Source organism: Oryx dammah, unplaced genomic scaffold (genome assembly GCF_014754425.2).
Source record: "Oryx dammah isolate SB20612 unplaced genomic scaffold, SCBI_Odam_1.1 HiC_scaffold_22, whole genome shotgun sequence".
Classification (NCBI taxonomy): Eukaryota; Metazoa; Chordata; class Mammalia; order Artiodactyla; family Bovidae; genus Oryx; species Oryx dammah.
The window spans coordinates 36,388,230-36,413,727 of NW_024070206.1; the positions used below are offsets into that span (position 1 = coordinate 36,388,230).

At 35.7% G+C, this 25,498-nt stretch overlaps 2 protein-coding genes across 6 annotated transcripts in view; one reads left to right on the forward strand and one right to left on the reverse strand.

Annotated features, from left to right (window-relative positions):
* Positions 1–25,498, reverse strand: part of TRAPPC8 (trafficking protein particle complex subunit 8) — an 83,392-nt gene that overhangs the window by 31,028 nt on the left and 26,866 nt on the right. For all 4 annotated transcript variants that reach the window (XM_040264791.1, XM_040264789.1, XM_040264793.1 and 1 more), the window contains 7 exons: positions 20,728–20,828; positions 14,197–14,302; positions 7,989–8,120; positions 4,070–4,294; positions 3,061–3,169; positions 1,431–1,625; positions 886–1,016 (listed from right to left, as the gene is read on the reverse strand). In XM_040264791.1, coding sequence (XP_040120725.1) covers positions 886–1,016; positions 1,431–1,625; positions 3,061–3,169; positions 4,070–4,294; positions 7,989–8,120; positions 14,197–14,302; positions 20,728–20,828 — 999 coding nt within the window. The remainder of the gene's footprint in view (positions 1–885; positions 1,017–1,430; positions 1,626–3,060; positions 3,170–4,069; positions 4,295–7,988; positions 8,121–14,196; positions 14,303–20,727; positions 20,829–25,498) is intronic.
* Positions 23,914–24,393, forward strand: LOC120881180 (small ubiquitin-related modifier 2-like). 2 transcript variants are annotated; one of them, XM_040264808.1, is made up of 2 exons: positions 23,914–24,258; positions 24,331–24,393. In XM_040264808.1, the coding sequence occupies exons 1-2, from the start codon at positions 24,007–24,009 to the stop codon at positions 24,391–24,393; spliced, it is 315 nt and encodes a 104-aa protein (XP_040120742.1). In that variant the 5' UTR covers positions 23,914–24,006. The 2 variants fall into 2 exon arrangements, with proteins under 2 accessions (XP_040120742.1, XP_040120740.1); XM_040264806.1 differs by having other exon boundaries at positions 23,914–24,393.

Sequence of the window (25,498 nt, forward strand, 5' to 3'; positions counted from 1 at the left end):
CTTTCACTTACAAAGTAAATGAGTCACAAGAAGTGTACAAAGTGGGGAATAGAGTCAATAACTCTATAACATCTTTGAATGGTGACAGATGACAACTAGACTTATGGTGATCTTTTTGAAATGCACAGAAATAGCGAATCACTGGGCTGTGTATCAGGAACTAATGTAGTGTTGTAAGTCAACTATGCTTCAAAAACACAGAACAAATGAACAGCCTCATGGAAAAGGAGACTGATGTGTGGTTATTAGAGGCAGGAAGTGGGGAGAGGGGCAAATGGATAAAAGCAATGAAAAGTTATAAACTTCCAGTTATAACATATAAGAAACAATGTAAAGCATAATAAATATAATTAATACTGCTGCATGTTATATAAGAAAGTTGTTGAGAGAAAATCTTAAGTGTTCTCATCACAAGGAAAAATTCTATACTCTTAATTTTCAACAATAAGCATATTATCCGGAGAAGGCAATGGCACCCCACGCCAGTACTGTGCCTGGAAAATCCCATGGATGGAGGAGCCTGGTAGGCTGCAGTCCATGGGGTGGCAAAGAGTTGGGCACGACTGAGCGACTTCACTTTCACTTTTCACTTTCATGCATTGGAGAAGGAAATGGCAACCCACTCCAGTGTTCTTGCCTGGAGAATCCCAGGGATGGGGAAGCCTGGTGGGCTGCCATCTATGGGGTTGCACAGAGTTGGACACGACTGAACCGACTTAGCAGCAGCAGCAGCAAGCATATTATCATACATTTTGTAATGAGGGAAAATAAGCATAAGAAAAAAGTAATTTCAGGTCCCTTTACAGAGAATGCTGAAATGTTATTACAGCATCTGTTAGACTATTACTGAAACATGCTTATTACAAATACCTTTTAACAACTTACTAGTTCTTTAACTTCTTCATTATCCTTTCCACTGACATATTTAGGCTGAAACTTCCAGAGCAATGACAAATCAGTCAACAAAAGTGGAACTTTCAAAGGATTTCTAAAAGCTACTTCCACTGTTATTGGTTCTGTAAAAGAAAGGCCTAAGTTAGTAATTTTAATAAACCCCACACATCACCATATGCTTCAATTCTCCGAACATACCTTGCTTTCAAAGCTCTGCATTTCTGCCTAGACTGTCCTTTATCACTTTGTAAATGTGCCTTTATTCAGGATTTTTTGAAATTACCTTCCTTAGAAGATTTCCCCCATAATTTCTCTGTACTCTGTCATTCTCTCTTCTACATTCCAAAAGCACGTTGAATATTCCGGTATTAAAGTCCCCACTGCTTGGTTCTATAAATGCAGCTCACTAGTACTCAATTTACTTTTGTATTCTCAGCCTCCAGTCATATTTGGCATGCAAAAAATTACCATGAATACACTGTAAGCAAAACAAACAAGTAAGAAACCGTGAATAAAAATTCAAGTGTATTAATTACCTTCCACAACTGCAAGGGGAAACCTTGAATTATCTGAATAGCTGTTCAAACAATATTGCGTGGGATGGAAGTTGGATGGAAGGACTCCTCTATTGACCACAGACACCACTTGTTCCTCAAGTTCTCGCCACTGCTGAGAGGATTCAGAGTCATATTCTTGATCAAGACTTACATGAGTAGCTGCTTGCTTTTCACCTAAAAAAAAAAAGTGTCACTATTAAATACACATACTTATTGATACCTGCCCTCAAAGGAAATATACTTTAAATAAAAATCAAAGGTATCCAAATACATACATATACTATTCTTGCCTATTTTCAATTTTATCTGAGAGAAAAATATTCTCTTACTAATTCTAGCCTAATTGGAACTCAACTTGTAATACTAATGCCCTTTTCCTTCTGACTCTGACAGAATATATTCTCTTAGTGTCCACAATTTTATATGAATACTTCAAATATACAGACAAAATATGGAAAATAATATAACAAATACTTGTATATCAAAATTTAAGAAATGTCAACTTTGTTATAAGAAACCAAATTTTATCTAAAAAAATACAATAAATGTTACAGATGGAGCTGATTTCCTTTCTCACCTTCCCTAATTCTCTCTCCTTCATCTCTCCCATTGGTACCAATTCTTCTCAGAGCTATTCCAAAGTTGAAGTATAGCATGCACATTCATAATTTTTGTTTTACTTTATCAAATATGAGTGTATATATAAACAACTCACAGAACTAGTGTATATGTTTGAAATTTATATAAATGGAATAACTTTTGATCCATCCTTCTGCAACTTTTTTCACTCAACTTTATGTTGTGGGTATTATCCACATTGAAATATACAGAACCCATTCACTCACGTCCTACACCATGAAACCAATATATGAAGGTACCAAAATCTATCGATTCATTCTGTTTCATTTTTTCTGCTACTAAAAACAATGCTTCTACAAGTACCCTGATAATATTTTAAATAAAAGACTAAATTAGCTCTCAAAAAGAAACATACTAAGCTCCAATTAAAAAGACTTAAAATTACAAAGTTTAACATGCATAAAGACCTTTAATATATTTAAACTTTTGGCCCAGTATTGCCATTCTAAAGCTCAATGCTAAGGAAATAATCCTGAATTTTAAAAAAGTCTCACAATAAGAACAGCAATTATATTGACAACCGTTCGTTGCATCTGTGTACATTTGAAATTTTCCATAATAAAATGTTAAGACAAGATTCACCCACAAAGATGTCCATTGCAACTTAGATGTCACATAATCAAAAAAGATGGACAACATACAGCAAATACTAAAATACTTTATATCCACTGAATGAATTACAACCATTAAAAATGTTTATCAAGATTATATAATCTTTATGAGAATTTCTTTATATTATGTGAGAAAAGTCATTATACATACAGCTATTTTGTTGTTGTTTTTAGATTTTAAAGCTGGAAGGAAAAGCCCTGAAGTAGTAGGTTCAAGTGGCAGGATGATAGATGATATAGTATAGTTGTTTACTTTCAAATATTCTTTAACAATTACACAATATTTTTTAGTGGAAAAAGATGAAATAACTTCAAAGAAAAAGTCACTAGGTAACAAAGCCAAATTAAACTTTACTAACCATCTGCTGGTCGTCTGTCATGGCCAAAGAAAACTCGGGTTGCTGAACTGTTAATATATGGTAAAGGAAGCTGTGGTAAAGGGCCATCTGGTGAGAGCTGACTTACATTCTAAGAGAAATACAAAAGACAAAAAGAATTTTTGAGAGAACGCTTATCTGTCCTCATTTTTAATATATAAGGTATTAAAGGCATGTTAAGAAAGAATATTAAGAATCACTAGTTTTACTTAATATATGAGTCATAAAATTTTACGAGGAAGAACTTTAGATATATTTATTTTGGTCCAAGAGAATCTCCTTAAGGTTACTCAGCAAGGTAGTTCTCTCTGAATGCTAAAGCTCCAAATATTATTTTTATATGTATTTTACTTCCTAGACTCATTATAGCATTCTATCTTCCAAAATTCTTACCCATATGATTTCAAATTACTAAAGTAAAAAAGGGTAATTATATTCCGCAGGACAGATAAAATATTTACTATTCATGGACCTTGAGGAAAAAATTACAACTTTCCATTTTGTCCACAAAATAATGCTTTAAATTTGCTATCCTCCTGTCTCAGTGAAATATTTTTTCTTCCTATTAATTTTCCTGCCTTTCATCAAAGTAATGTCCACCTCTCACAGATCCATATCTACTCATGTTTCATAGGAAACAGAGAGGAATGTACTTTTCCAAAGAATGGGACGATAACCCAAATGCTGTAAAACCAATTTTAATTCAAAAATACATAATGAAGAAAACAGTCCCAAAAGCTCATGGTATTTTTTTTTTAAGATTCCAAATACAGCCACAAATCAATTCTCTTTTATGAGAACTGTAGAAGGGCAATGTAACTCAGATTTATGACCAAAAAGCCTAGTCTGTTTCACTTTATTATGAAAGATAATTATATGTAGTCTAATAAAACCACTTATAAGATTCTTACTAGATAGTACTGAAAATGAGTTTTTCTGAAAATAATGACAAATATAATTTTAATATCCACTCCTGAAAGTAAGTATTCACCTTGTAAACATAAAGATATTCTCTGAGGAAGGCCCCTTGTTGAGCAGCAGATTGTTTACTTTCATTGATTAAAATATGCCTGAAAGCAGACACAGCATTGTCCAGTTGCCTGAGAGTGTAGGACTGTCGCCCAATGGTGAAGTTAATATGATCCTCTGCAAGAGACCAGCCTTTTCCTTTGTAAACTTGCATGGCTTGACAATAGCAGCGTAAAGCATGTTTTTTCTGTAAGAAAATATATAAAGCAAAGTATTACAATCCAAATTTCTCTGGGACTGGACAAACACACACACACACAAAAATCAAGTAACTAGTAATGAGTTCTTCTAACAGAGACTGGGATGATGAAGAAAATGAAACTAAACTTCGCAATGATCACTAAAAACCAAGAGGTCCTGAAGCAGATAAGCAGCTGCTCTGTCCAAGGGTAAGCAGTCTGAGAAGTCAGGGATAATACTGACTTTGTGAAAAACCATCTGGGAGTTTCCAGAGCAGCAGCACGTGGAATCATAGATCAGTGAGAGACTTGCTGTTGGCTTGTAGCTGAGAGCTATCTTGCAAAGTTTAAATCTGGTTAGTCATTATACCACTGCCCTGGACTGAACAGTCAAGTGTGTTCTAATTCTACATATATGAGTATGAAGGTATATGTGTCTACATGTATTTGTTGGTCTTTGATAGTGACAGAGTTTGGTATTCTTTTCTTCTGCCTAAGGCTGCATCCTACCACACCCATGAGTATATGTTGGGCTTTAATTACATATTAATGCCACCCTCTGAACTCAGACAACCTCCATTCTAAACACGGGATTTGGTTCCTGGCAGCTCAAGATCCCACCTGCAGTGAAGGAGACCTAGGTTCAATCCCTCAGTCACGAAGATCCCCTGGAGAAGAAAATGGCTACACACTCTAGTATTCTTGCCTGAAGAATCCCATGGACAGAGGAGCCTGGAGGGCTACAGTCCATGGGGTCACAAAGAATCAGACCTGACTGAGCAACTAACTTTTTTTCACTTTTTCACCAAGAAAAAGGTTTCTCTCCACTAAACCTTTTCCTTCAGAGTAAATTCTTATACCCACCCTCTTCCAAAGTAGATTAACAAAATCTGTATCATTTTCAACCAGAATTGGTCAGTTTTTTTTGGAAATGTTTTCTTGATCAAGAGGTAATAAAGGCAAATCAAAATCATCTGCCACTTGATAGCATGCAGTGAGAACACAGTCTCTTCTTTGTGATACTCCTACAAATATACCCAATTTGAATCTCAGGACGAGGAAACACTCAACAAGCCTAAATGGAGGCACATCTCTACAAAATAATTGGCCTACAGTCATCAGAAGTGTCAACATCATAAACGTCAAAGTATCCTTCTGACAGGATCCTTCACTATACAACCATCAAAACTTGAAGAGGGTCTGAGGATTAGACAATAATACTGTATTAAGTGCTAAGTTCTTGATTGGCGTTGTTTTACTGCTGTAGAGGAGAAAAGAATTTTGTTTCTAAGAAAGAGGCAATATATCCTAAAGTATTGGGAGGGTACTGGGGCACCAGGTAGACAACTTAACTCCCAAATGGCTCAGGTAAACCAAAGTTTCTGAACTGTACTTGAAACTGTTTTATAGGTTTGAGATCATTTCAAAATAATTTTTAAGTGATGTTTCTTAAAAACAAAACAAAACAAAAAATCCCCATCTCCACATTGCATTTAGTAAAGGAACACAAATACTGAATCTTAAAAACTGAGAGATACAGAGAAACAATAAAATATGTCTAAACGTATCAAGTTCAAGTGCATTTTTTAGGATCTCTTGGAAAAGCATCTAGAGAGATTTAAGAGGTAACAAGGATTTAAAGTCTGCCTTTTAAAGTAATAGAAAGATCGTCCAGGGTATACTGGGCATAATCAGAAACACCTTCTTCAGACTTTAGTTTTCTTTAATACTGATTATAATGTCGGTTCTCTTTTAAAATACCTTTTACTTGTTAATATTCTTAATGGAAAAAACGGAACTATACACAGTTTCTGGGGACAAGATAAGCAATTCAGCATGAACTTGCAATCACAGAGGACTGAAAATGACATCACATATAATCTCCTCTATGCTCCGCACTCATCTCTGTCAATAGCCACATCTGTTTTTAATGAAAATGTCATGAAAAGTTTTGGAGCTTCTCAGAAACAACTTGGCCCGAGTCAGAATTATGTGCACGATGAGCACCTTATCTTCCAAGGAAGACACTGTTCTTGACCAACTTCAATGGGACATATATTTGCTTTTCTAACAGGTCTGCATATTTCAGATTTCTACTATTTGAGAAAGTGATCCTCTGGGTTCAAGGTATATAGGTCACAAAACAGCAAACCAGCTACTTTGGAATCATTAACTCCGCAAGATAACTATAGTTAAAGATGATTATTAGGCCAGAGAGCAAATGTATCTCAACCTACCAGAATGTAGCATTTTTAACCTGCCATGCACTTCCTAGAGGCAATATGCCCTGTACCTTTAGAAGGTAAATACAAGATCCAATGACAGCATAATCACAAACAAAATCATTCACAAAAGTGGACAAAGATGTGGAAAAATGACAGAACCATTTCTAGTGGGGCATGTAATTTTTCTTCTGCCTAACACATTTTGCAGATTTCTTTAATAGAACACTTAAAGGAAAGATAAACAATGGGATAGTATGTTTCAGATGCTTCATTTGTACCAACTATGGAAAATGGGCTGTGAAAAATCAGCTTTTTTCCCCCTCACTTCAGAACCTGAGAAATTCTAATCATAAAGTACATAAAATTACTATACAGACTTAATTTCATAAATATTTTTACAATTTTGTATTTAATATAAAGCAAGTTCATATATTTTCTAACTTCCCATTTTCCAAAAGTAGAGGAACTCAATCTTGAAAAGTTGATTTTTAAAAATCATGACATTCTTCCATGAAATTGAGAGTAATTTTGAACAACTTTCCTTCTTTACATCTGTGAATTAACACTGGCATGTTTTGGTTATCACAGACTTTGAAAAAGGAATGTTCATAAAAATTCATATTAATTAAATTTAAAAAAAATCCTCATACTCCCTGACTAGATTAAAAAATTCCTTAAGAGACAAGAGCATGTTAGTTTTACAAGTGTAAGCTCAGCTCCTAGCAGAGTGCTTGGAATATACAGATGATTACTCAGCCCACATTTTTACGTATACTTATAGTAAACCACCATGGACAGAGAAGCCTGGCAGGGGTCACAGTCATGCAGTCCATGGGGTTGCAGAAAGTCAGACACAGCTGAGCACACACAGACTCAAATGACCATATCTCAGGTGCTACTACCATTCTCTGCCTCAAGAAAGCTCCCTTCAGCTAACGTTTAAAAGGACTATTGGGGACCAGAGAATAGCTCCAAATTAATAAAGATCTCTTCCAACCCAGCTGCTCCCAGACAGAAGAGATAGATGACTTCTACCCATTAAATATTTAGCAAATACCATTAAGAGATACTCTGAGAAACAACAGAAGACCAGAGTTGAAGTAGGGAAGGTTCAATCACCTTTAGGAAGAATTAAAGTTACTTAAGGGAAGTATATCTAGCCTTCACATATATCATTTAGCCTCACAGAAATTTGGGCAAATCACAAATTAAAAAAAAAAAAAAAAGGCTCAAAGACATAACTTTAAAAAGTTAAGTTGTGAGCACAAGATCAAGATTTAAACTCAGATTTGTTTAAAGCCAAATCTCATGTCCTTACTAATGTAACACATTACCTCAGAACAAAATTTAGTTTTATTTCAAAAATTTTAAATCAAAAAATTGACAAATAACATACATTTATAAAATAAACAAGTTATAACAAATAAAAATTAAAATAAATAACAAATTATCTTCTTTTTAAAGCAAGTGCACTCACCTGCCCTGCTTTACTGAACCGGTGGCCTGCCAATATCATATGAAATGCGTATTTTCTAACCATGGGACTCTTCATGTTTATAAAACAATGTGCCGCCTGTTCCAAAAGAAGTGCACTTCGAAGATCAGAATCCTATTGAATGTTTAAAGAAAAAGGTTAATTTCACAAAAATTATAGTTAACTAGTGAAAAAACATTTTCTTCCTTAAAATAATATACAGCGTATCCAATATAAATTAGTAGTATCTGAGACAGAGATCAAGAGACAATCCAGTCTTGATGATTCTTTCTTCCAATAAGCACAAATTAAAAAAAAAGTTCAAAAAAGTCTCTACCATGAAATATTTTCTTTCGCTTTACATAAAGCCAAAAGTTTGGTTGTGATATGCACCATGTAATAAATCTGTGAAGAAATGCAATCCCTTTTCAAATGGCAAAAAAAGATTATAAACTGAGAATTTAATACAGGTATACACACTTGAACCAGAAAATGGAGTACAGAAAAACAGATTCATATCTAATTTCTTCTGGAAACGGCTGTGACATACAATAGCCTATTTCTATTCATCCAATAAAAGAGGAAAGCCAAAACAGAATGTGTGCAGATCATTAAATAATCAAATCTGTTATTTTATCTTCTATAAAGGTTAACTATACTTAAAAGGAATTCTCAGTTTTGCTCTAGTTTAAAACAGCCAAAGAAAATGCTTTTCATTAAAACATCCATAAGGTTTCCCCTTCAAAGATTATCACCTACTATTAGTATATTAGTAAATGGTACAACTCAAATTAGTTTCCACTGCAACTGACTTACGACAGAGTCTACAAAAACCACATTGTACATTTATAGCCTCGCCCATAAGGACACTCTTTCAACTGACAGAGCCATCATCACTTGACAAATAACTGAGAAAGTACTGAAGGTTGCTGATCAAGCATCAACAACATTTTCACCAAACTTTCTCTAGCTTTTCAGCTATTCTCAAGCTGAACTTACCATGCCCTTCCATGTGTTCTGCTGCCATTATTTTCCCCAGGGAAAGTTGAAAACAGAAAACATTGACTTTAAATGCAACAATTTCAACAAATTATAGTCACATCAAAAAGTGTTCACAGACTATTGATTACTGCAACTATCTCCGTAGCAATCATAAAATTATACCAGAGCGGAAGCATCTGAGGAAAAGCATTCAGTAAATGGTAGATAGTATCTATTTCAGACCCCCTCATAACAAAAACTAAATGATCAGATGATTTTCTTAATTAGATCCAAAAGCTAGTGAGTGGGAAAATTAGGAATGTACAGTTAACAAGCAGTTGTTAACCAAGGCATCAGGATTACTTGGGGAAGACATGGTGCTTACTTCTGTATTTTTTTTAGGAAAATGCTTTCTTCTTAAAAAATTATTAAATATGGCCTCTTTATTTTTCCCTTTAAGAATGTTTGAAGAAAAAAAGGAAGCATCTTTCTTCCCTACTTCATGCCTCATCTGACTCTGGGATAACTGCCATTACCAGCATGGGGCCGGCCTGTGTCACTTCTCTCCTTCTAAATAGGTATGCACTTATATGTCAAATGCCACAGCTTTGATACTCATACTTTCTTATATAGAAATAGTATTACACAGAGTATTATCTCACTTTTTACCTTAGGATCATCGACATCCTTCCAAAACATCTACATCTCTCATTTCTTTTAAAGCCACACTGTATTCTATTATATAAATGCATAATTTATTAATACAGTCTCCACTTGATTGGTTCAATATTGCCACAAATTTTTACTACTACAAAAAAAAAACTCTTCCATAAACATCTTTAAAAAATATTTTTTAATAACTGTACAAACAAATATTTTTATTAGACAAGTGTTTGGAAACATAAGTGCTGAGTTAATGAAAGCTATGCATATACTTCAAATTCCAATCAATATATAATGTATATTGGTACAAAAAGGTCGTATCAGTAAAAAACTCTGAGAGTAACAGTTTATTTTCTACTCTACCCAGTCAAAAATAAATTTTAAGATTTTTGACCTTTTTCATAAAAGAAAAATAATAATTAGTTCCTCAAATAGACTTCTTTAATAGTAAGGCTGTTCATCTAACATATGTTTAAGGGTCTTTGTACTTTTTCTGCAAACTGCCTGTTATGACCATGTGTGAATGGGTTTTTGTGATTATCTAGTTTGTAAGAACCCTTTGTACACTTAATCAATATTAAGCCTTTGTCATACATTTGCAAATATTATTTCCCAGTTTTACTATAAAAGAGTCTATTCTTTAGTAGTCAAACATACTATCTTCACTTTTATGGCTTCAAAATACTGCATCAAACTAAGAAAGAATGTTATCATTCCTAAATTTAAAAAATGCTCTTCCATATTCTCTTCTCTAGGTGTGCATCTGTATATTCGGTTCCGCAGTCATGTCCGCCTCTTTGTGACCCTACGGACTGCAGCCAGCCAGGTCCACTGTTCACGGAATCTTCCAGGCAAAGAATGGCTGCCATGTCCTACTCCAGGGATCCTCCTGACCCAGGGAACACACGCTCGTCTCTCGCGTCTCCTGCAGTGGCAGGCAGATTCTTTACCACTGTGCCACCTGCGAAGCTCCGTGTTTTCTTCAAGGTTGTTTTGTTTTTTCATATTTTAATCAAGCTATAATTATATTATGCAGTGAATAAAACAGGAATCAGCTAATCAGGTGTCACAATATCATTCAGTGAATAATCTAACGTTTCCCACTAATATGACACAATGACAGCCAATAATATGTAGCATTTAAATTCTCATTCTACTCTATTACTTTATCGTTAATGTCTAGAACAGGTAGATACCCTCTAATTCTATTTTGGAATTTAGGTTTCTCAATGGAGTCAGTTTAAGTCCGATAAATTTCTCAAGTTTATTCCCAGCAATGCACACACATCCACACACACACACACATACATACATGCACACACAGAGCATAAAAACATCTTAATTCTCTACAAAGCTTCATTATCCTGCAAAACTTGGTGGGTAGCAGTCCTGGACATTCTGATTAAAATAAGGAATATACACTAGATAATTGTGGTGGTGTGTAATGATTCTATTAAGATTGTACATCAACTGAGAACCAGGACAGTAAACCCTCAGCAATCTCCACTTTAACTGGATTGACCAATTCAAGAAAGACCTGCGAAGTCCACAGCATATATTAACTTAGCTGAAGCAAAATGTGCCTCCTGCGTTCAGTAAAGCTGCTGAGAGTTGATCTGCAGGGCTAAACACTGCACTTATATCTCACTGCAGCTTTGTTCTTTGCTTAGTTCCTGTCTTACAGAGACACCTAAAGTAGGAAAACATTGCTTTGAAGCCAAAAAATGGCCCAGAAAAGAATGCTAACTATCATCAGTGTTGATGGAAGAAAAATGGCAGAATGTCACAGAGGGATAGTTTTATCCAGAAAGCAGAGGCTTTGAATGTTTGAAGTATACAATTTTACTTCAGAGGCAGTTCACAACCATGCTATGACAAGGCCATCATGCATGCTCTCTGAGGAGCTGAGAAAAGAAAAAACCCATGGTGCCACTTCAGCAAGAACTCCAGTCTGTGAACTTTGCCCACAACCAGATATAAAATCATTTGGGGTAGAGGTTTCAGTAAAAACTGCCATAAAAATGCAGTTGATAAAGACAACAAACTTCACTGAATCAGATCTCAAGGATGGCATGGCACTAAGATTTTTTTCCTTTGCCTAATTGTGAAATTAATAGGAAAGGTGCTAACAGCTGATCAACTTAGCAGAGGAACAGAACAGTTCCTCTCCCAAGCTGGAGAAACTTATTAAAAAACTGCTGCTATTACTATACCTCTGATAAGCTGATTTATTTGCATTTAAATGGGAGTAACACACAAAAAGCAATATACGACCAGAATAAATGTTCAACACAGAAACAAGTAGAGGGAAAGCATCATGCTTTAAAGCACCAAATTTAGACATACTACCTATGTGCTGATAAATGTGACATGTTTTATCATTAAGCCGCATTTGCTCTGCCATGCTGAAAATCCCAGAGCACGACCCGAGAATAAGATCCACTTGCCCACAGACTTACAGTGCAAACAACAAACTCAAAGCTCAACTCTTTTCATCCAGGCCTCACAGCTGTCAAGTGCTATAACGGTATTAACAAAAAACTAGGAAAAACAATTCCTGAGTGTCAAGACTATGTGACTCAGTTCTCTATCCTCAGGATAAATGCACTTCTCATTTTATACAGCTTTTCCAGTAAACAAAAGTACAATAAATATAAATTATTAGCTAAAATTTAATAATCTTAGACACATTATGCCTAGCAGTCTCTACTCTCAAGTTACTTCAAAGAAATACCTGAAAAGCACAGTAGAAAAGGCCACTAAAAATCACAGCTTCCAGGGAAATACACACATTCACCCCCATCTTTCACCCCAAAGCAGTAAAAGACAATGATAAATTTTCTAGAATTTCATGACAAAATAAATTATCCAGGTTTGAAAAAGGGTTAAAAAAAAAAAAGAGTTGGAAAGAAAAAACAGTGAAAGAAAATAGTGTTACAATGAGGCACAAGAATCTGCTCTAATAAAAGAAATTTTATTTCAAGCTTCTAAACCATAAACTCCTTTTACAGTGACTGATAATTCCTAGGCTGAAAAACATGGCTAACATATTCAAACCTAAGTTAAGATTATTTATTAATAGACAGAAGATCAACACACTCAAGAACCTATACTCAGCTCTACCAAACAGTTTAATGTCTGACAACTGTTCGTATTGGTCAGTGTCCACACAGTATCAATTATAAAATATTTTTAATATCATCCCTTAGCCTACTTAGTTGTATCCTAAAGAAACTTTTTAGAATAATTAGTGGTTCAGTTTAACAAACATCTGTAAATCATATACCATGTTTCAAACCCAGTGTTAGGCACTAGGGAAAAATAACTTTAAAAGCAACAGTTTCCTATCCTCAAGAAGCTAACAACTTATAAATTTTCAATATATGACATGGCGGTCTCACAGCATATAAGAGGGCATGACAAACACACTGAAGACAACCTGGGTGCTATCTGAAGGATCTGACTGATATCGAACCACTGAACTGAGGGAAGAAAAGATGAAATGGGACGAAGTCCAGGAGAAGAACATTAAGGACACGAACCAGGATAGTAATAGGAGGGATTTTAAAAAGAGAACGATTAAGTGAAATATTTGAAGTTATAAAAAGAACACATATTTAAGAAGTTAAAACATCTTCTGTGTCACTAACAGTATAGAAGACTACAGGAGCATCTCAAATAGTTTCTGCCTTGAGCAAATTAGGAGCTGCTTGGCTATAATTTAAAATCATGATCTACAAACTATTAAGTTTAGTTATTGACATGTGGACTCAAAGGTGCATTGGAAACACTTGAGTAGGGGAGTCTAAAAGACAGTTGGTCATTCAAATCTAAAGCTCCAGGCCATTCAAATCTAAAGCTCCAGGGCTGGAGAGATTTGAGAGTGAAAATCATAACTGTAAATAGATTACACAAAAGTAAAAAGGTACAATGGTCCAAGGGTTAAAACCCTAGGTTAAGTTAATATTTAAGGGGCAAACAAAGGTGTTTTTTTTTTCTCTGTTCTTGAGCACTCATCTAAAAAAACATGTCTTTAATCATATTACTGCCATTCTTTACAAGCCTATAGTCAATGCAATTTAATATTGTTGGAAACCTGAAATAGCAGCTATGAGCAGGTTTTTCCTCCTTTTGAAATATTCATAATATAGAATTTTAAAAATGTTTAGGATGATTTAATAAGCTCATATGAATAAAAACAAAATTAAAACTTCCTCAATATTTTTAAGTATTGATTTTACATCAGGAATGATGTATATGCATGTTGCTTTAAATACTGTTATCCATAAGTCAAAACCTAATTCACAGAAGATGGAACCTAATTCACAGTGGATGGTTGTGGTTAATAATCATGTAGACTTAAAATGTGTAAATAAAATAAATCCTGTTTACAAAACATTGCATTTAAAATTAGTTCTACAAATTACTAAAGTAGCCAGGTTATAAATTCCAAAAAAGAGATCCCCCTGTAATTTTGTTCTGCATAACCTTCTCAAGAAGAAAGAAAATACTTTTTAAAAAATATGAAACAATACTAATTAAAACAAGTACTACACAGTTTTAGTACCTCACTGGTCAACCGTATTAGGAGAGCTGCAGCCTCTGAATATTTGCCTTGGCTTTTTAAGATTTCAGCACTAAGCAATACACATCTTTCAGCCAATACCATATTCCTAAAGAAAAAAAGTCAAGAAAAATATAATTAGCACTACAATGATATTTTAGTACATCACATTAACTGTGAGTTCAACAAAAATTTCCAATTCTAAAAGAAATTCATATCCTTCCTTTCCACTTACCAAAACCGGTTAAATAAAACAACTTCAAAGAATTCTCTTAATTCATCAAGACTTTGTATCATTGTATAATTTTGCAGTAAGAATACAATATAAGGAGACTTCCCTGGTGGTCTAGTGGCTAAGATACTGCACTCCCAATGTAGGGGGCCCAGGTATAATCCTTGGTCAGGGAACTAGACCTCACATGTCTCAACTAAAGATGCCATGTGCCACAACCAAAACCTGGCACAGTCAAATAAATAAATGTTTAAAGAAAAAAGAACACAATACAAAGTCACATTTCCTATATGAAAAATGCTAGAACATAACCAGAACCAGCAGTTAGTAAACAAAACCTGCTTTCAGACATAAAGGAAGGTACACATTTCACCCAGATTTCTTTTCTTTCCTTACTGTAAACTCTGGTTATGTGTATTTCATTTTACTGATTACTTTTAGGAATAATGAAACATTTTCTCTGGGATGTTTCACCTGGAGATATCGAGGAGCTAGTGCTGTCTAGCTGTTCCTGACCAAAATCTTTTTGAAAATATGAAATCAGCTGATTTTTCTCATGGACTTCTACCATCAAAAATCTAGAACTGGAATATTTATTCTTGAATAAAAATAAATGAAAACTGAGAAATTTCAAGATGGAATCCTTTTGTTCAGAAATACAGTTGACCCTAGAACAAGTTGGGGGGTAGGGCTGCTGACTGCCCAGTGTAGTCAAACATACATCCATGGATTCAACCAACCTAGGATTGTGTAGTACTACTGTAGTACATATTTTGTGAAAAAATACACGTGTAAGTTGGACCCACAGAGTTCAAACCCATTTTGATCAAGGGTCAACTGAAGCAGCAAAGTTCTTCTCATTTTACATTCTAATCCTTAATGAAAATACCACTTGACCTTAAAATTACAACCAAAGATCACTAACTTGAAGGCCATTCTGAACAGTTATACTTTTAAAAAACAATTACTGTAGTGATCTGCCATAAACTTTCTACAAACCGTGATATTTCTTAGTGGGCTGGTATTTATGACTATCTGAGAATGTTTTGGACTTCCCAGGTGGCTCAGTGGTAAAGAATCCGCCCGCCAATACAGAAGACATAGGAGGCACGGGCTCAATCCCTGGGCTGGGAGGATCCCCGGAGGAAAAAAGGCACCCCACTCCAGTATTCTCGCCTGGGAAATCCCACGGACAGAGGTGCCTGGCAGGCTACAGTCCACGGGGTCACAGAGAGTCAGACATAACTTAGCAACTAAACAACAACTTGCATATACTACAACATGCTCAAAACGCTCAGTTCTTAAAGAATCGTTAGTGAACTTTGTAAATCTAACGCAACTTTTATTTTTGTCTTCACATATTCCCCCATATGATCAGTTATGAAGTCACAAGGCTACCACAAGTCTAGGGCTTTATTGTTTCTTTAAGCAACATTTTAAACTCAGTGTGTCAGGCAGTGGAAGTGCTACAGATGCAAGCGTTTCTAAAACACAATCCCTATCTAAAAGCAGAAATTGACATAAAACAGATAATGAATAGAGTACAACTAATTTTCATTATGATATGAGAGATAAAGGAGGGAAGGGAAAGCTTCATAAATTTATCCAGATAAATAGGACTGCATCAGTTAAAAAGTGGGGTGTGGTATTCTAAGGGCACTGGTAAAGTATACTGTATTTCCTGTATTTTAAGAAAATTTATATTTTAATATTTCTCAGATCGGGGAGATTCTTAAAATTGCTAGTATAACTAATGTAGTGTTTCTAATTTATCCCCAAATATCTATTACATTTATGATAAACCTTACCAATCATGGTAACTTAGGAGGAGGATTATATGGTAAATGCATGACAGTTAAGAGTGTATTTAGAAAAAGCATACAATCTGTTGTGAACAGGAGGACAAAACCAGATTGTCATATAGCTATCTGGGTCAATGGATATTTTCACTTTTGTCTTTCATTATTCTACATGAATCTCCCTAAAAGCTCTGGGCTTCATGAAGACAAAGGAAATCGTCCCAGAGAAAAGACTTTATGGGACTTTATGAGAACTCTAGCCCTTTGTGGAGGAAGGACTTTAAAGGAATTTAAAGGACTTCAGGCTTCCTTACTGCCTCCCTCTCATAGTTCTTCTACCTTCTGAAACTCTTTTTCAGAATTCTTCAAAGGTTCCTCTTTGAAAGAAGACTGTTTCTTCTGCCAGAAACTTCCAATATATTCTCAAACAATTATAAAAAGGTCAGGATTTGACACTGGCTCAACCATTTATTAACTGCATGCCCTTCAGTTCAGTTGCTCAGTCATTTTCGACTCTTTGTGACCCCACAGACTGCAGCATGCCAGGCATCCCTGTCCATCACCAACTCCCAGAGCTTATTCAAACTTATGTTCACTGAGTCAATGATGCCATCCAACCATCTCATCCTCTGTCATCCCCTTCTCCTCCCGCCTTCAATCTTTCCCAGCATCAGGGTCTTTTCAAATGAGTCAATTCTTCGCATCAGGTGGCCAAAGTATTGGAGTTTCAGCTTCAACATCAGTCCTTCCATTGAATATTCAGGACTCATTTCCTTTAGAATGGACTGGTTGGATCTCCTTGCAGTCCAAAAGACTCTCAAGAGTCTTCTCCAACATCACAGTTTAAAAGCATCAATTCTTCAGAGCTCAGCTTTCTTTATAGTTCAACTCTTCACATCCATACATGCTGCTGCTGCTGCTAAGTCACTTCAGTCATGTCTGACTCTCTGCAACCCCATAGACGGCAGCCCACCAGGCTCCCAGACCCTGGGATTCTCCAGGCAAGAACACTGGAGTGGGTTGCCATTTCCTTCTCCAATGCATGAAAGTGAAAGTAAAGTTGCTCAGTTGTGTCTGACTCTTAGCGACCCCATGGACTGCAGCCTACCAGGCTCCTCTGTCCATGGGATTTTCCAGGCAAGAGTACTGGAGTGGGGTGCCATTGCCTTCTCCACATCCATACATGACTATTGGAAAAACCACAGCCTTGACTCGACGGACTTTTGTTGGCAAAGTAATGTCTGCTTTTTAATATGCTGTCTAGGTTGCTCATTAGTTTTATTCCAAGGAGCAAGTGTCTTTTAATTTCACAGCTGCAGTCACCATCTGCAGTGATTTTGGAGCCCCTCAAAATAAAGACTTATTGTTTCCACTGTTTCCCCATCTATTTCCCATGAAGTGATGGGACCAGATGCCATGATCTTAGTTTTCTGAATGTTGAGCTCTAAGCCAACTTTTTCACTCTCCTCTTTTACTTTCATCAAAAGGCTCTTAAGTTCTTCTTCCCTTTCTGCCATAAGGGTGGTGTCAATTGCATATCTGAGGTTATTGATATTTCTCCCGGCAATCTTGATTCCAGCCTACACTTCATCAAGCCCAGCGTTTCTCATGATGTACTCTGCATATAAGTTAAATAAGCAAGGTGACAATAAACAGCCTTGATGTACTCCTTTCCCAATTTGGAATCAGTCTGTTGTTCCATGTCCAGTTCTAACTGCTGCTTCCTGACCTGCATACAGATTTCTCAAGAGGCAGGTCAGGTGGTCTGGTATTCCCATTTTTGAAGAATTTTCCACAGTTTGTGGTGATCCACGCAGTCAAAGGCTTTGACATAGTTGATAAAGCAGATGTTTTTCTGAAACTCTCTTGCTTTTTCAATAATCCAATGGATGTTGGCAATTTGATCTCTGGTTCCTCTGTCTTTTCTAAAACCAGCTTGAACATCTGCAAGTTCATGGTTCACATACTGTTGAAGCCTGGCCTGGAGAATTTTGAGCAGTATTTTACTAGCGTGTGAGATGAGTGCAATTGTGCAGTACTTTGAGCATTCTTTGGGATTGGAATGAAAAGTGATCTTTTCTAGTCCTGTGGCCACTGCTGAGTTTTCCAAATTTGCTGGCATACTGAGTGCAGCAGTTTCACAGCATCATCTTTTAGGATTTGAAATAACTCAACTGGAATATCATCACCTCCACTAGCTTTGTTCATAGTGATGCTTCCTAAGGCCCACTTGACTTCACATTCCAGGATGTCTGGCTCTAGGTGAGTGACCATACCTTCATGATTATCTGGGTCATGAAGATCTTTTTTATATAGTTCGTCTGTGTATTCTTGCCACCTCTTTTTAATATCTCCTGCTTCTCTTAGGTGCATACCATTTCTGTCCTTTATTGAGCCTATCTTTGCATGAAATGTTCCCTTGGTATCTCTAATTTTCTTGAAGAGATCTCTAGTCTTTCCCATTCTGTTCTTTTCCTCTATTTCTTTGCATTGATCACTGAGGAAGGCTTTCTTATCTCTCCTTGCTATTCTTTGGAACTCTGCATTCAAGTGGGTATATCTTTCCTTTTCTCCTTTGCTTCTCGCTTCTCTTCTTTTCACAGCTATTTTTAAGGCCTCATCAGACAAGCATTTGGCTTTTTTGCATTTCTTTTTCTTGGAGATGGTCTTGATCCCTGTCTGCTGCACAATGTCACAAACCTCCATCCATAGTTCCTCAGGCACTCTGTCTATCAGATCTAATCCTTTGAATCTATTTCTCATTTCCACTGTATAATCATAAGGGATTTGATTTAGGTCATATCCAAATAGTCTAGTGGTTCTCCCTACTTCAATTTAACTCTGAATTTGGCTATAAGGAATTCATGATATGAGCCATAGTCAGCTCCTGGTCTTGTTTGTGCTAACTGTCCAGAGCGTCTCCATCTTTGGCTGCAAAGAATATAATCAATCTGATTTCGGTGTTGACCATCTGGTGATGTCCATGTGTAGCATCTTCTCTTGTGTTGTTGGAAGAGGGTGTTTGCTATGACCAGTGCGTTCTCTTGGCAGAACTCTATTAGCCTTTGCCTTGCTTCATTCTGTACTCCAAGGCCAAATTTGCCTGTTACTCCAGGTGTTTCTTAACTTCCTACTTTTGCATTCCAGTCCCCTATAATGAAAAGGACATCTTTTTTGGGTGTTAGTTCTAGAAGGTCTTGTAGATCTTCATAGAACCGTTCAACTTCAGCTTCTTCAGAGTTACTGGTTGGGGCATAGACTTGGATTACTGTGATATTGAATGGTTTGCCTTAGAAACAAACAGAGATCATTCTGTCGTTTTTGAAATTGCATCCAAATATTGCATTTCAGAGTCTTTTGCTGACTATGCAGTTTACTCCATTTCTTCTAAGGGATTCTTGCCCACAGTAGTAGATAAAATGGTCATCTGAGTTAAATTCACCCATTCCAGCAAGTTAAACTCTTTTGTTTCAATCTCCTTGCCTGTAGAATGCAGTAATAACAGTATCCACTGTTTTATACGTTTGTTGTAAAGATTAAATGAGCATATAAATTACTTTGGCACAGTGGTAAACGCTGAGTGCTAAATCAGTGTTAATCTTTATTACTAGTGCTGTATTCTAAACACATTATTATGACTACTACTACTACTTCAACACTATAGCAGACAAAGCTGCCTTCGTGTCCCCATCTTTTAATTTTTCCATTCTACATAGAAAAGGCTAGTATTAATCTTTCTGAAAAATAACCATGTCAAAGCTCTACTCAAATATTCAGTAACTCCCCATTTATTAAACACAAATCTTAACCACAGCTTAAAAATAGTAATAAATGAGAGTTAATGTTCTCCCACACTGATTTCTCTCAAAACACCTTTCCATATACACAAAACCCTCTAATCTAGCCCAGGCTCTCTTCCTTTTCTCCAGTAATGTTACATCCAAACTACTGTTCCTGCCAACCAAAATTCCTGAAATATCTTTATGGTTCTCAAATCTCAACCACCTTTCTTTAAAGGTCTATTCCTCAAACATACCATGAAACCCTTTCTGGACCAAATTTCATAGTCTCCTTTACAGGTAGAGAGTTCTAACTTTCATGGAGTTTCAACAGAACTCACTACATGTACAAAACGTTTCTCATTTTCCTCCTGAGGCCATTATCTACCTCTCTGTATCTGCCCATTTAACAAAGAAAAGTTCAAACTAGCTAATTCCTGGTTTAATAGTAGTTAAAGTTAAAAATGTTCTCAAAACACAAATCGCCCTCAATGAAACAAGTAAGTTCAACATTACATTTAACTAATTCCTAACTATAAATCCTTCCAGGAAAGGAAAATGTAGTAAAACGCTAGTTTTAAATGATCACCTCATCTATATATTAACTTGATTTGGGAGCTTAAGATTAAAACATAAAAAAACAAAGAACCACTTATATTTAATTACAATATAAATGTCAAGTTTATCTCTAAAGGGATAGAACATAAATATTCTAGTCACCTACTTGCAGATATCCCTGTATGTCTGAATTGCTGTATCCATATAATGTGCAGGATATGGCCTGGGTGCTCCTGGCTGAAGAAAAGCTGACACAGCTGCCATTTCCTAGAGGAAAAGACATCACAGTATTTCACAATGAGAAAATTCTTGCCATCAGTTTAGCATTAAGAGTCTAAAACTTGGAATGCAGTTCACTGAGTTTTTTTATGTAGCCACATATATAAATTTGATAGCCTAATGCAGACTTGGAAATAATTACATTTATATGCTTTCAGTTTTAAAGTTCTCCAATCACATTCCAAAGTCTGTCACTATTTAAATGAGTGTTTTTCAAGAAGGCCTAGTAAACACTTTTGGTCATGGTCTGTAACTATCAAGTAAGATTTCTGCTGCCACCTCCTCATGACTGCCTGTTCCTTAGAGACTAGAGAACGGATCAATGATAGAACCATAGAGAGAGAAACAGACTGCATCTATTTCCAATTTACTGGCTTCGATATTTGAAAACAGAGCTCATAACAACTTGTACTATATACCTTTCACCTCTTACAAACTCTAGGGTTCATATTCTATATCAGAAGGCACAAAAACCATTTCTGAAACCGATCTGTCAACTTTTTAGAACTCCTTACTTCAAACACCCATTCCATTGTTAATAATTCAAATAATATACAATGGTGCTAAAAGATTTAAAAATGAAGCTGAGGGGCTTCCCTGGCAGTCCAGTGGTTAAGATTCTGTGCTCCCAGTGCAGGAGGCACGGGTTCCATCCCTAGTGGGGAACTGGGACCCTGCATGCCTCACTGTGCAGCCAAAAAAGAGAAAAGAAATGAAAATAAAAATGAAGGTTTTGGACTCTTAGTAAAATACTATATTACATTCATACTTGTAGTCTCATATAGACCAACTTTTAATAAAAATTTAACTAGAAATAAATGAAACTTCCATAAATCGGGGGGAAATTTGCTAATGTCAACCTACTTTTAGGATGAATAAACACTTTTCTGCAACAGCTTTTAAAATAGAGGAAAAAACACAAAAATAATTTATGTAAAAAATGGGATATGATTAAAGCCTTTAACCTGACAGACTGTTTAAGTTCCATGACAGTATGAACCCTACCTGTTTCAGAATATCTGTATCCTCAGCATCCAGTGCAAAAATTTATTGAAGAAATTGAATGACAATATGTGATCTCCATGTGACAAAATTTTCTATGGCTCTGAAACATCATGTTTTCTTAACTAGCTTATATTTTAACTAATAAATATAATGAATACACATAGGGTTCTATATTACACAAAAAAAACTAAAATACATTACATATATAGCTTGAAAGTGGAAATGTTAAGTCACTCAGTCATGCCTGACTTTTTGAGATACCATGAACTGTAGCCCACCAGACTTCTCTGTTCATGGAATTCTTGAGGCAAGAATACTGGAATGGGTAGCCATTCCCTTCTCTAGGGATCTTCCCAACCTTGAACCCAGGTCTCCTGCACTGCAGGCAGATTCTTAACCATCTGAGCCACCAGGGAAGCCCCATATATATTGTATAATACTATATAAAAATACATTATATTTGCTACATATGCACTATATATACTACATACATACACACACATACACATCAATAAAAGTGTACTAAGGAAAAAATCCTGTAAGAAAAATAGGCTTCGAATTCTAAGTTACTTTCTAATTTAATTCTACAAGAAATCACTAATCAATATACATACAAGCTAACCATTTCTAAGGATACAATGAGAACATTCAGAATGATCACCCCAAGAAACTGCATGATCTTCAATAACCAACCGTTAAATCATTTCTTACAGTTTACAGTAATGGGTTAACACATTTTACAAAGACTTTAGTCAAGAACTGGAGTGACCTACTTAACCTTCAGCTGTTATGACAAATTAAACTACAAAATAAACTGTATTTCTCCAAAAAATTTTTTTTGGTTTTCTGTGATGTACCTTTTAACTTTATAGTTAAAAATAATTAAGTATCTTAATTTTCATCAAAAAAGGCAGGCAGTATAGTTTGTGATCAATTATCTATGTGAATGGTAAATAGGAAGGTGGTATCAGTACAAACAGAATTTTTATTCATTCAAAAATAGTTTTTCTTAGGCAAGGGGATCAAAAATAGCAAATATAGAACTATAACCTTCAGCAAGAAAGGAAAAAGCTCTGAACTTAGCTGTTGCCCAAGCAGGAGCTTTTGTAATCTGTGCTTTAAGAAAATAAAAAATGAATGCCTACTCCTTGTATGTGTGTGTGACTGGGGAGCAGGGGGCGTCTCTCTAGAGATGTATACTCCCAGCCTTGCACAGCTCTTGGTCAAGGCAGGCTGCACTTCTTTCCATGCTTACATTCACGACAATTCCACTGGTTACGAGTTCTTTTCCCCACTCCAGGGTTCACAAACTGGTTTTGTGTACTTTTTTTATTTCTTGGGGTAACTTCCACCATGCTAAGCTGCCTCACACAACATCTTATGCTCTGGTTACAAAGATACATAGCTTTTATGAGGACTCTACCAGACCAATTTTTCTCTAAGGCTTATGATTTTTAGGGTAATTATAGACTACAATGATTTTTAGGTGTGCATATGTTACAGTAGCTAATCCTTTACTTTCCAGTGTTCAATTATTTTTCCTTCATATGCCTCTACTAATATGCTCAATATGCCACTAATTTGCCTCCATCTAAATGGTTTAAATGCAGTATTAATCAGATTGTGGACAGAAATGAAAAAGCTTAAATACCATAAAATCATACAAATTTTGTGCCATAAGATTTTTCCAAACTTTCAATTTGCAGATACATTATGCACAATTTTGAAATTATGAACTTATGTTATAAAGTATTGATGAAATAACATTTTAACTGTTTGTGATTTTCTATTAGCTTATGTTAGTTAACCACAGACCAGAGGCTGTCTAGCTAAGGACAATCCATATACTTTTTCAAATACTTTTATTCATCAACATTTTCAGTTCTTAAAGGTTTTTTAAAAGTTAAATGACTTTTTGCTATTTTAGCTTTACTTTTTAAAATTACTATCTTATTTTTAAAGATACAGTATTAAAATAAATGCAAAATAGATGGCAGTTATTAAACAGGTTATCTACATGGTAATTATCAATGAAGTAGAGTTCTTATGTATTTCTGTTCTTCACACTGTTGTTTATAGCTTACATGTTTTCAAGAAGACTACACAGGCACACAGAGTGGGGAAGGGAGCATATGACCTGTGCTCTTTGCCTCCGCCACCAATGCCGCCACCTCCTTCTGCCACTCGCTCATATGCCCCTTTGGTGCGGACCTGGCACCGCTTTTTTGAAGCAACAGCTGAGGAGACTCCTGCACATGCCAAGGCCAATGAAAAGCCCAAGGGAGAAGTCAAGACTGAGAATGATGATCCTAGTCATTTGAAGAGGGCAGGACAGAAGGGCTCTGTGGCGCAGTTTAAGATCAAGAGGCACACACCACTTAGTAAACTAATGGAAGCCTACTGTGAACAACAGGCTTTGTCAAGGAGGCAGACCAGATTCCCATTTGTCTGGATGCCAATCAATGAAACAGACACACCTGCACAGTTGGAAATGGAGGCTGAAGATACAACTGATGTGTTCCAGTGGCAGACAAGAGGTTTCTACTAAAAAGGGAACCTGCTACTTAACTCCAGAATTCTGTTCCTCCAGACCAAGAAGACATTCTCAGTTAGAACGCTGTAATTTGGTGCCACCACATCCTGACTACTACCGTACAGTTTCTCTGTTCTTTCCTTTTCCCCTTTCCCATTCTTTAACTGAACATAAAGTAACTCGTGTCTGTGCACAAGCACATTGCATTTTTTTTTAAACCAAATGGCCAACGGTATGCTTTGTTCAACATCGAATGGAGATGAGCTGGGGAAAAATACTAGTTCTCTGAAAATATCCCTTTCCCTTTTCTCCATTAGTGGCATGCTCTTTCAGCTCATATTTTTATATTCCAGCAACTCACTTTGTTCTAATAAAAAAAGAACATAAAAATCCTTGCATACCTTATCCAATTGGAAAATTTTAATGTTATTCATTTATCATTTAAAACCAAGAACAATTTTATAACTTTTCTGTATGTGGCTGTTACATGCAGGGCAATCTGTCCTCGTGTGGGATAAATTACCCTAAAAGAAATGAATCCTAGTTTCCCTTTAAGTCATGTGTCCTGTTGTTTAAATAGACTATGTAGAAAGTAACCATGCTAGTTTATTCTTTTCTAAGCACAGAAGGTAGATTACAAACATATTTATGACAACTTTTCAAATACAGTAAAAGTTTATAAGACAACACAGAAAATACTTTCTGAAACACCTAGGTTTTATATCAATTACAAAACTAACATTGCCAGTGCCTACTGACAGCCTAAATATAAGGTAGTGTGCCAGGCACTTTACAAACCTTGTACCTCGTCTAACCATATTTAGGATTCACATTCCACAGATGAGAAAACTAAGGCTTAGAGATGTTCAGTAACTTGCCTAAGATGAAAGTTTGTCACACAACAAAATATAAGTTCTTAACCAATAAATGGTCTTAGATCAGCAAAAAACATTTCAAACAATTTAAAAACATTTTTCAAAACATAAAAAAGAATCCTCTAAAAAAGAGAAGTTCTTATAACTGGGAATACAGTACAAACTATAATTCAAATTAAATAGAAAGTATTAATCAAATCTAAGAAACCCTCATGTATGACCATATTTGAAGATACTAATTTAAT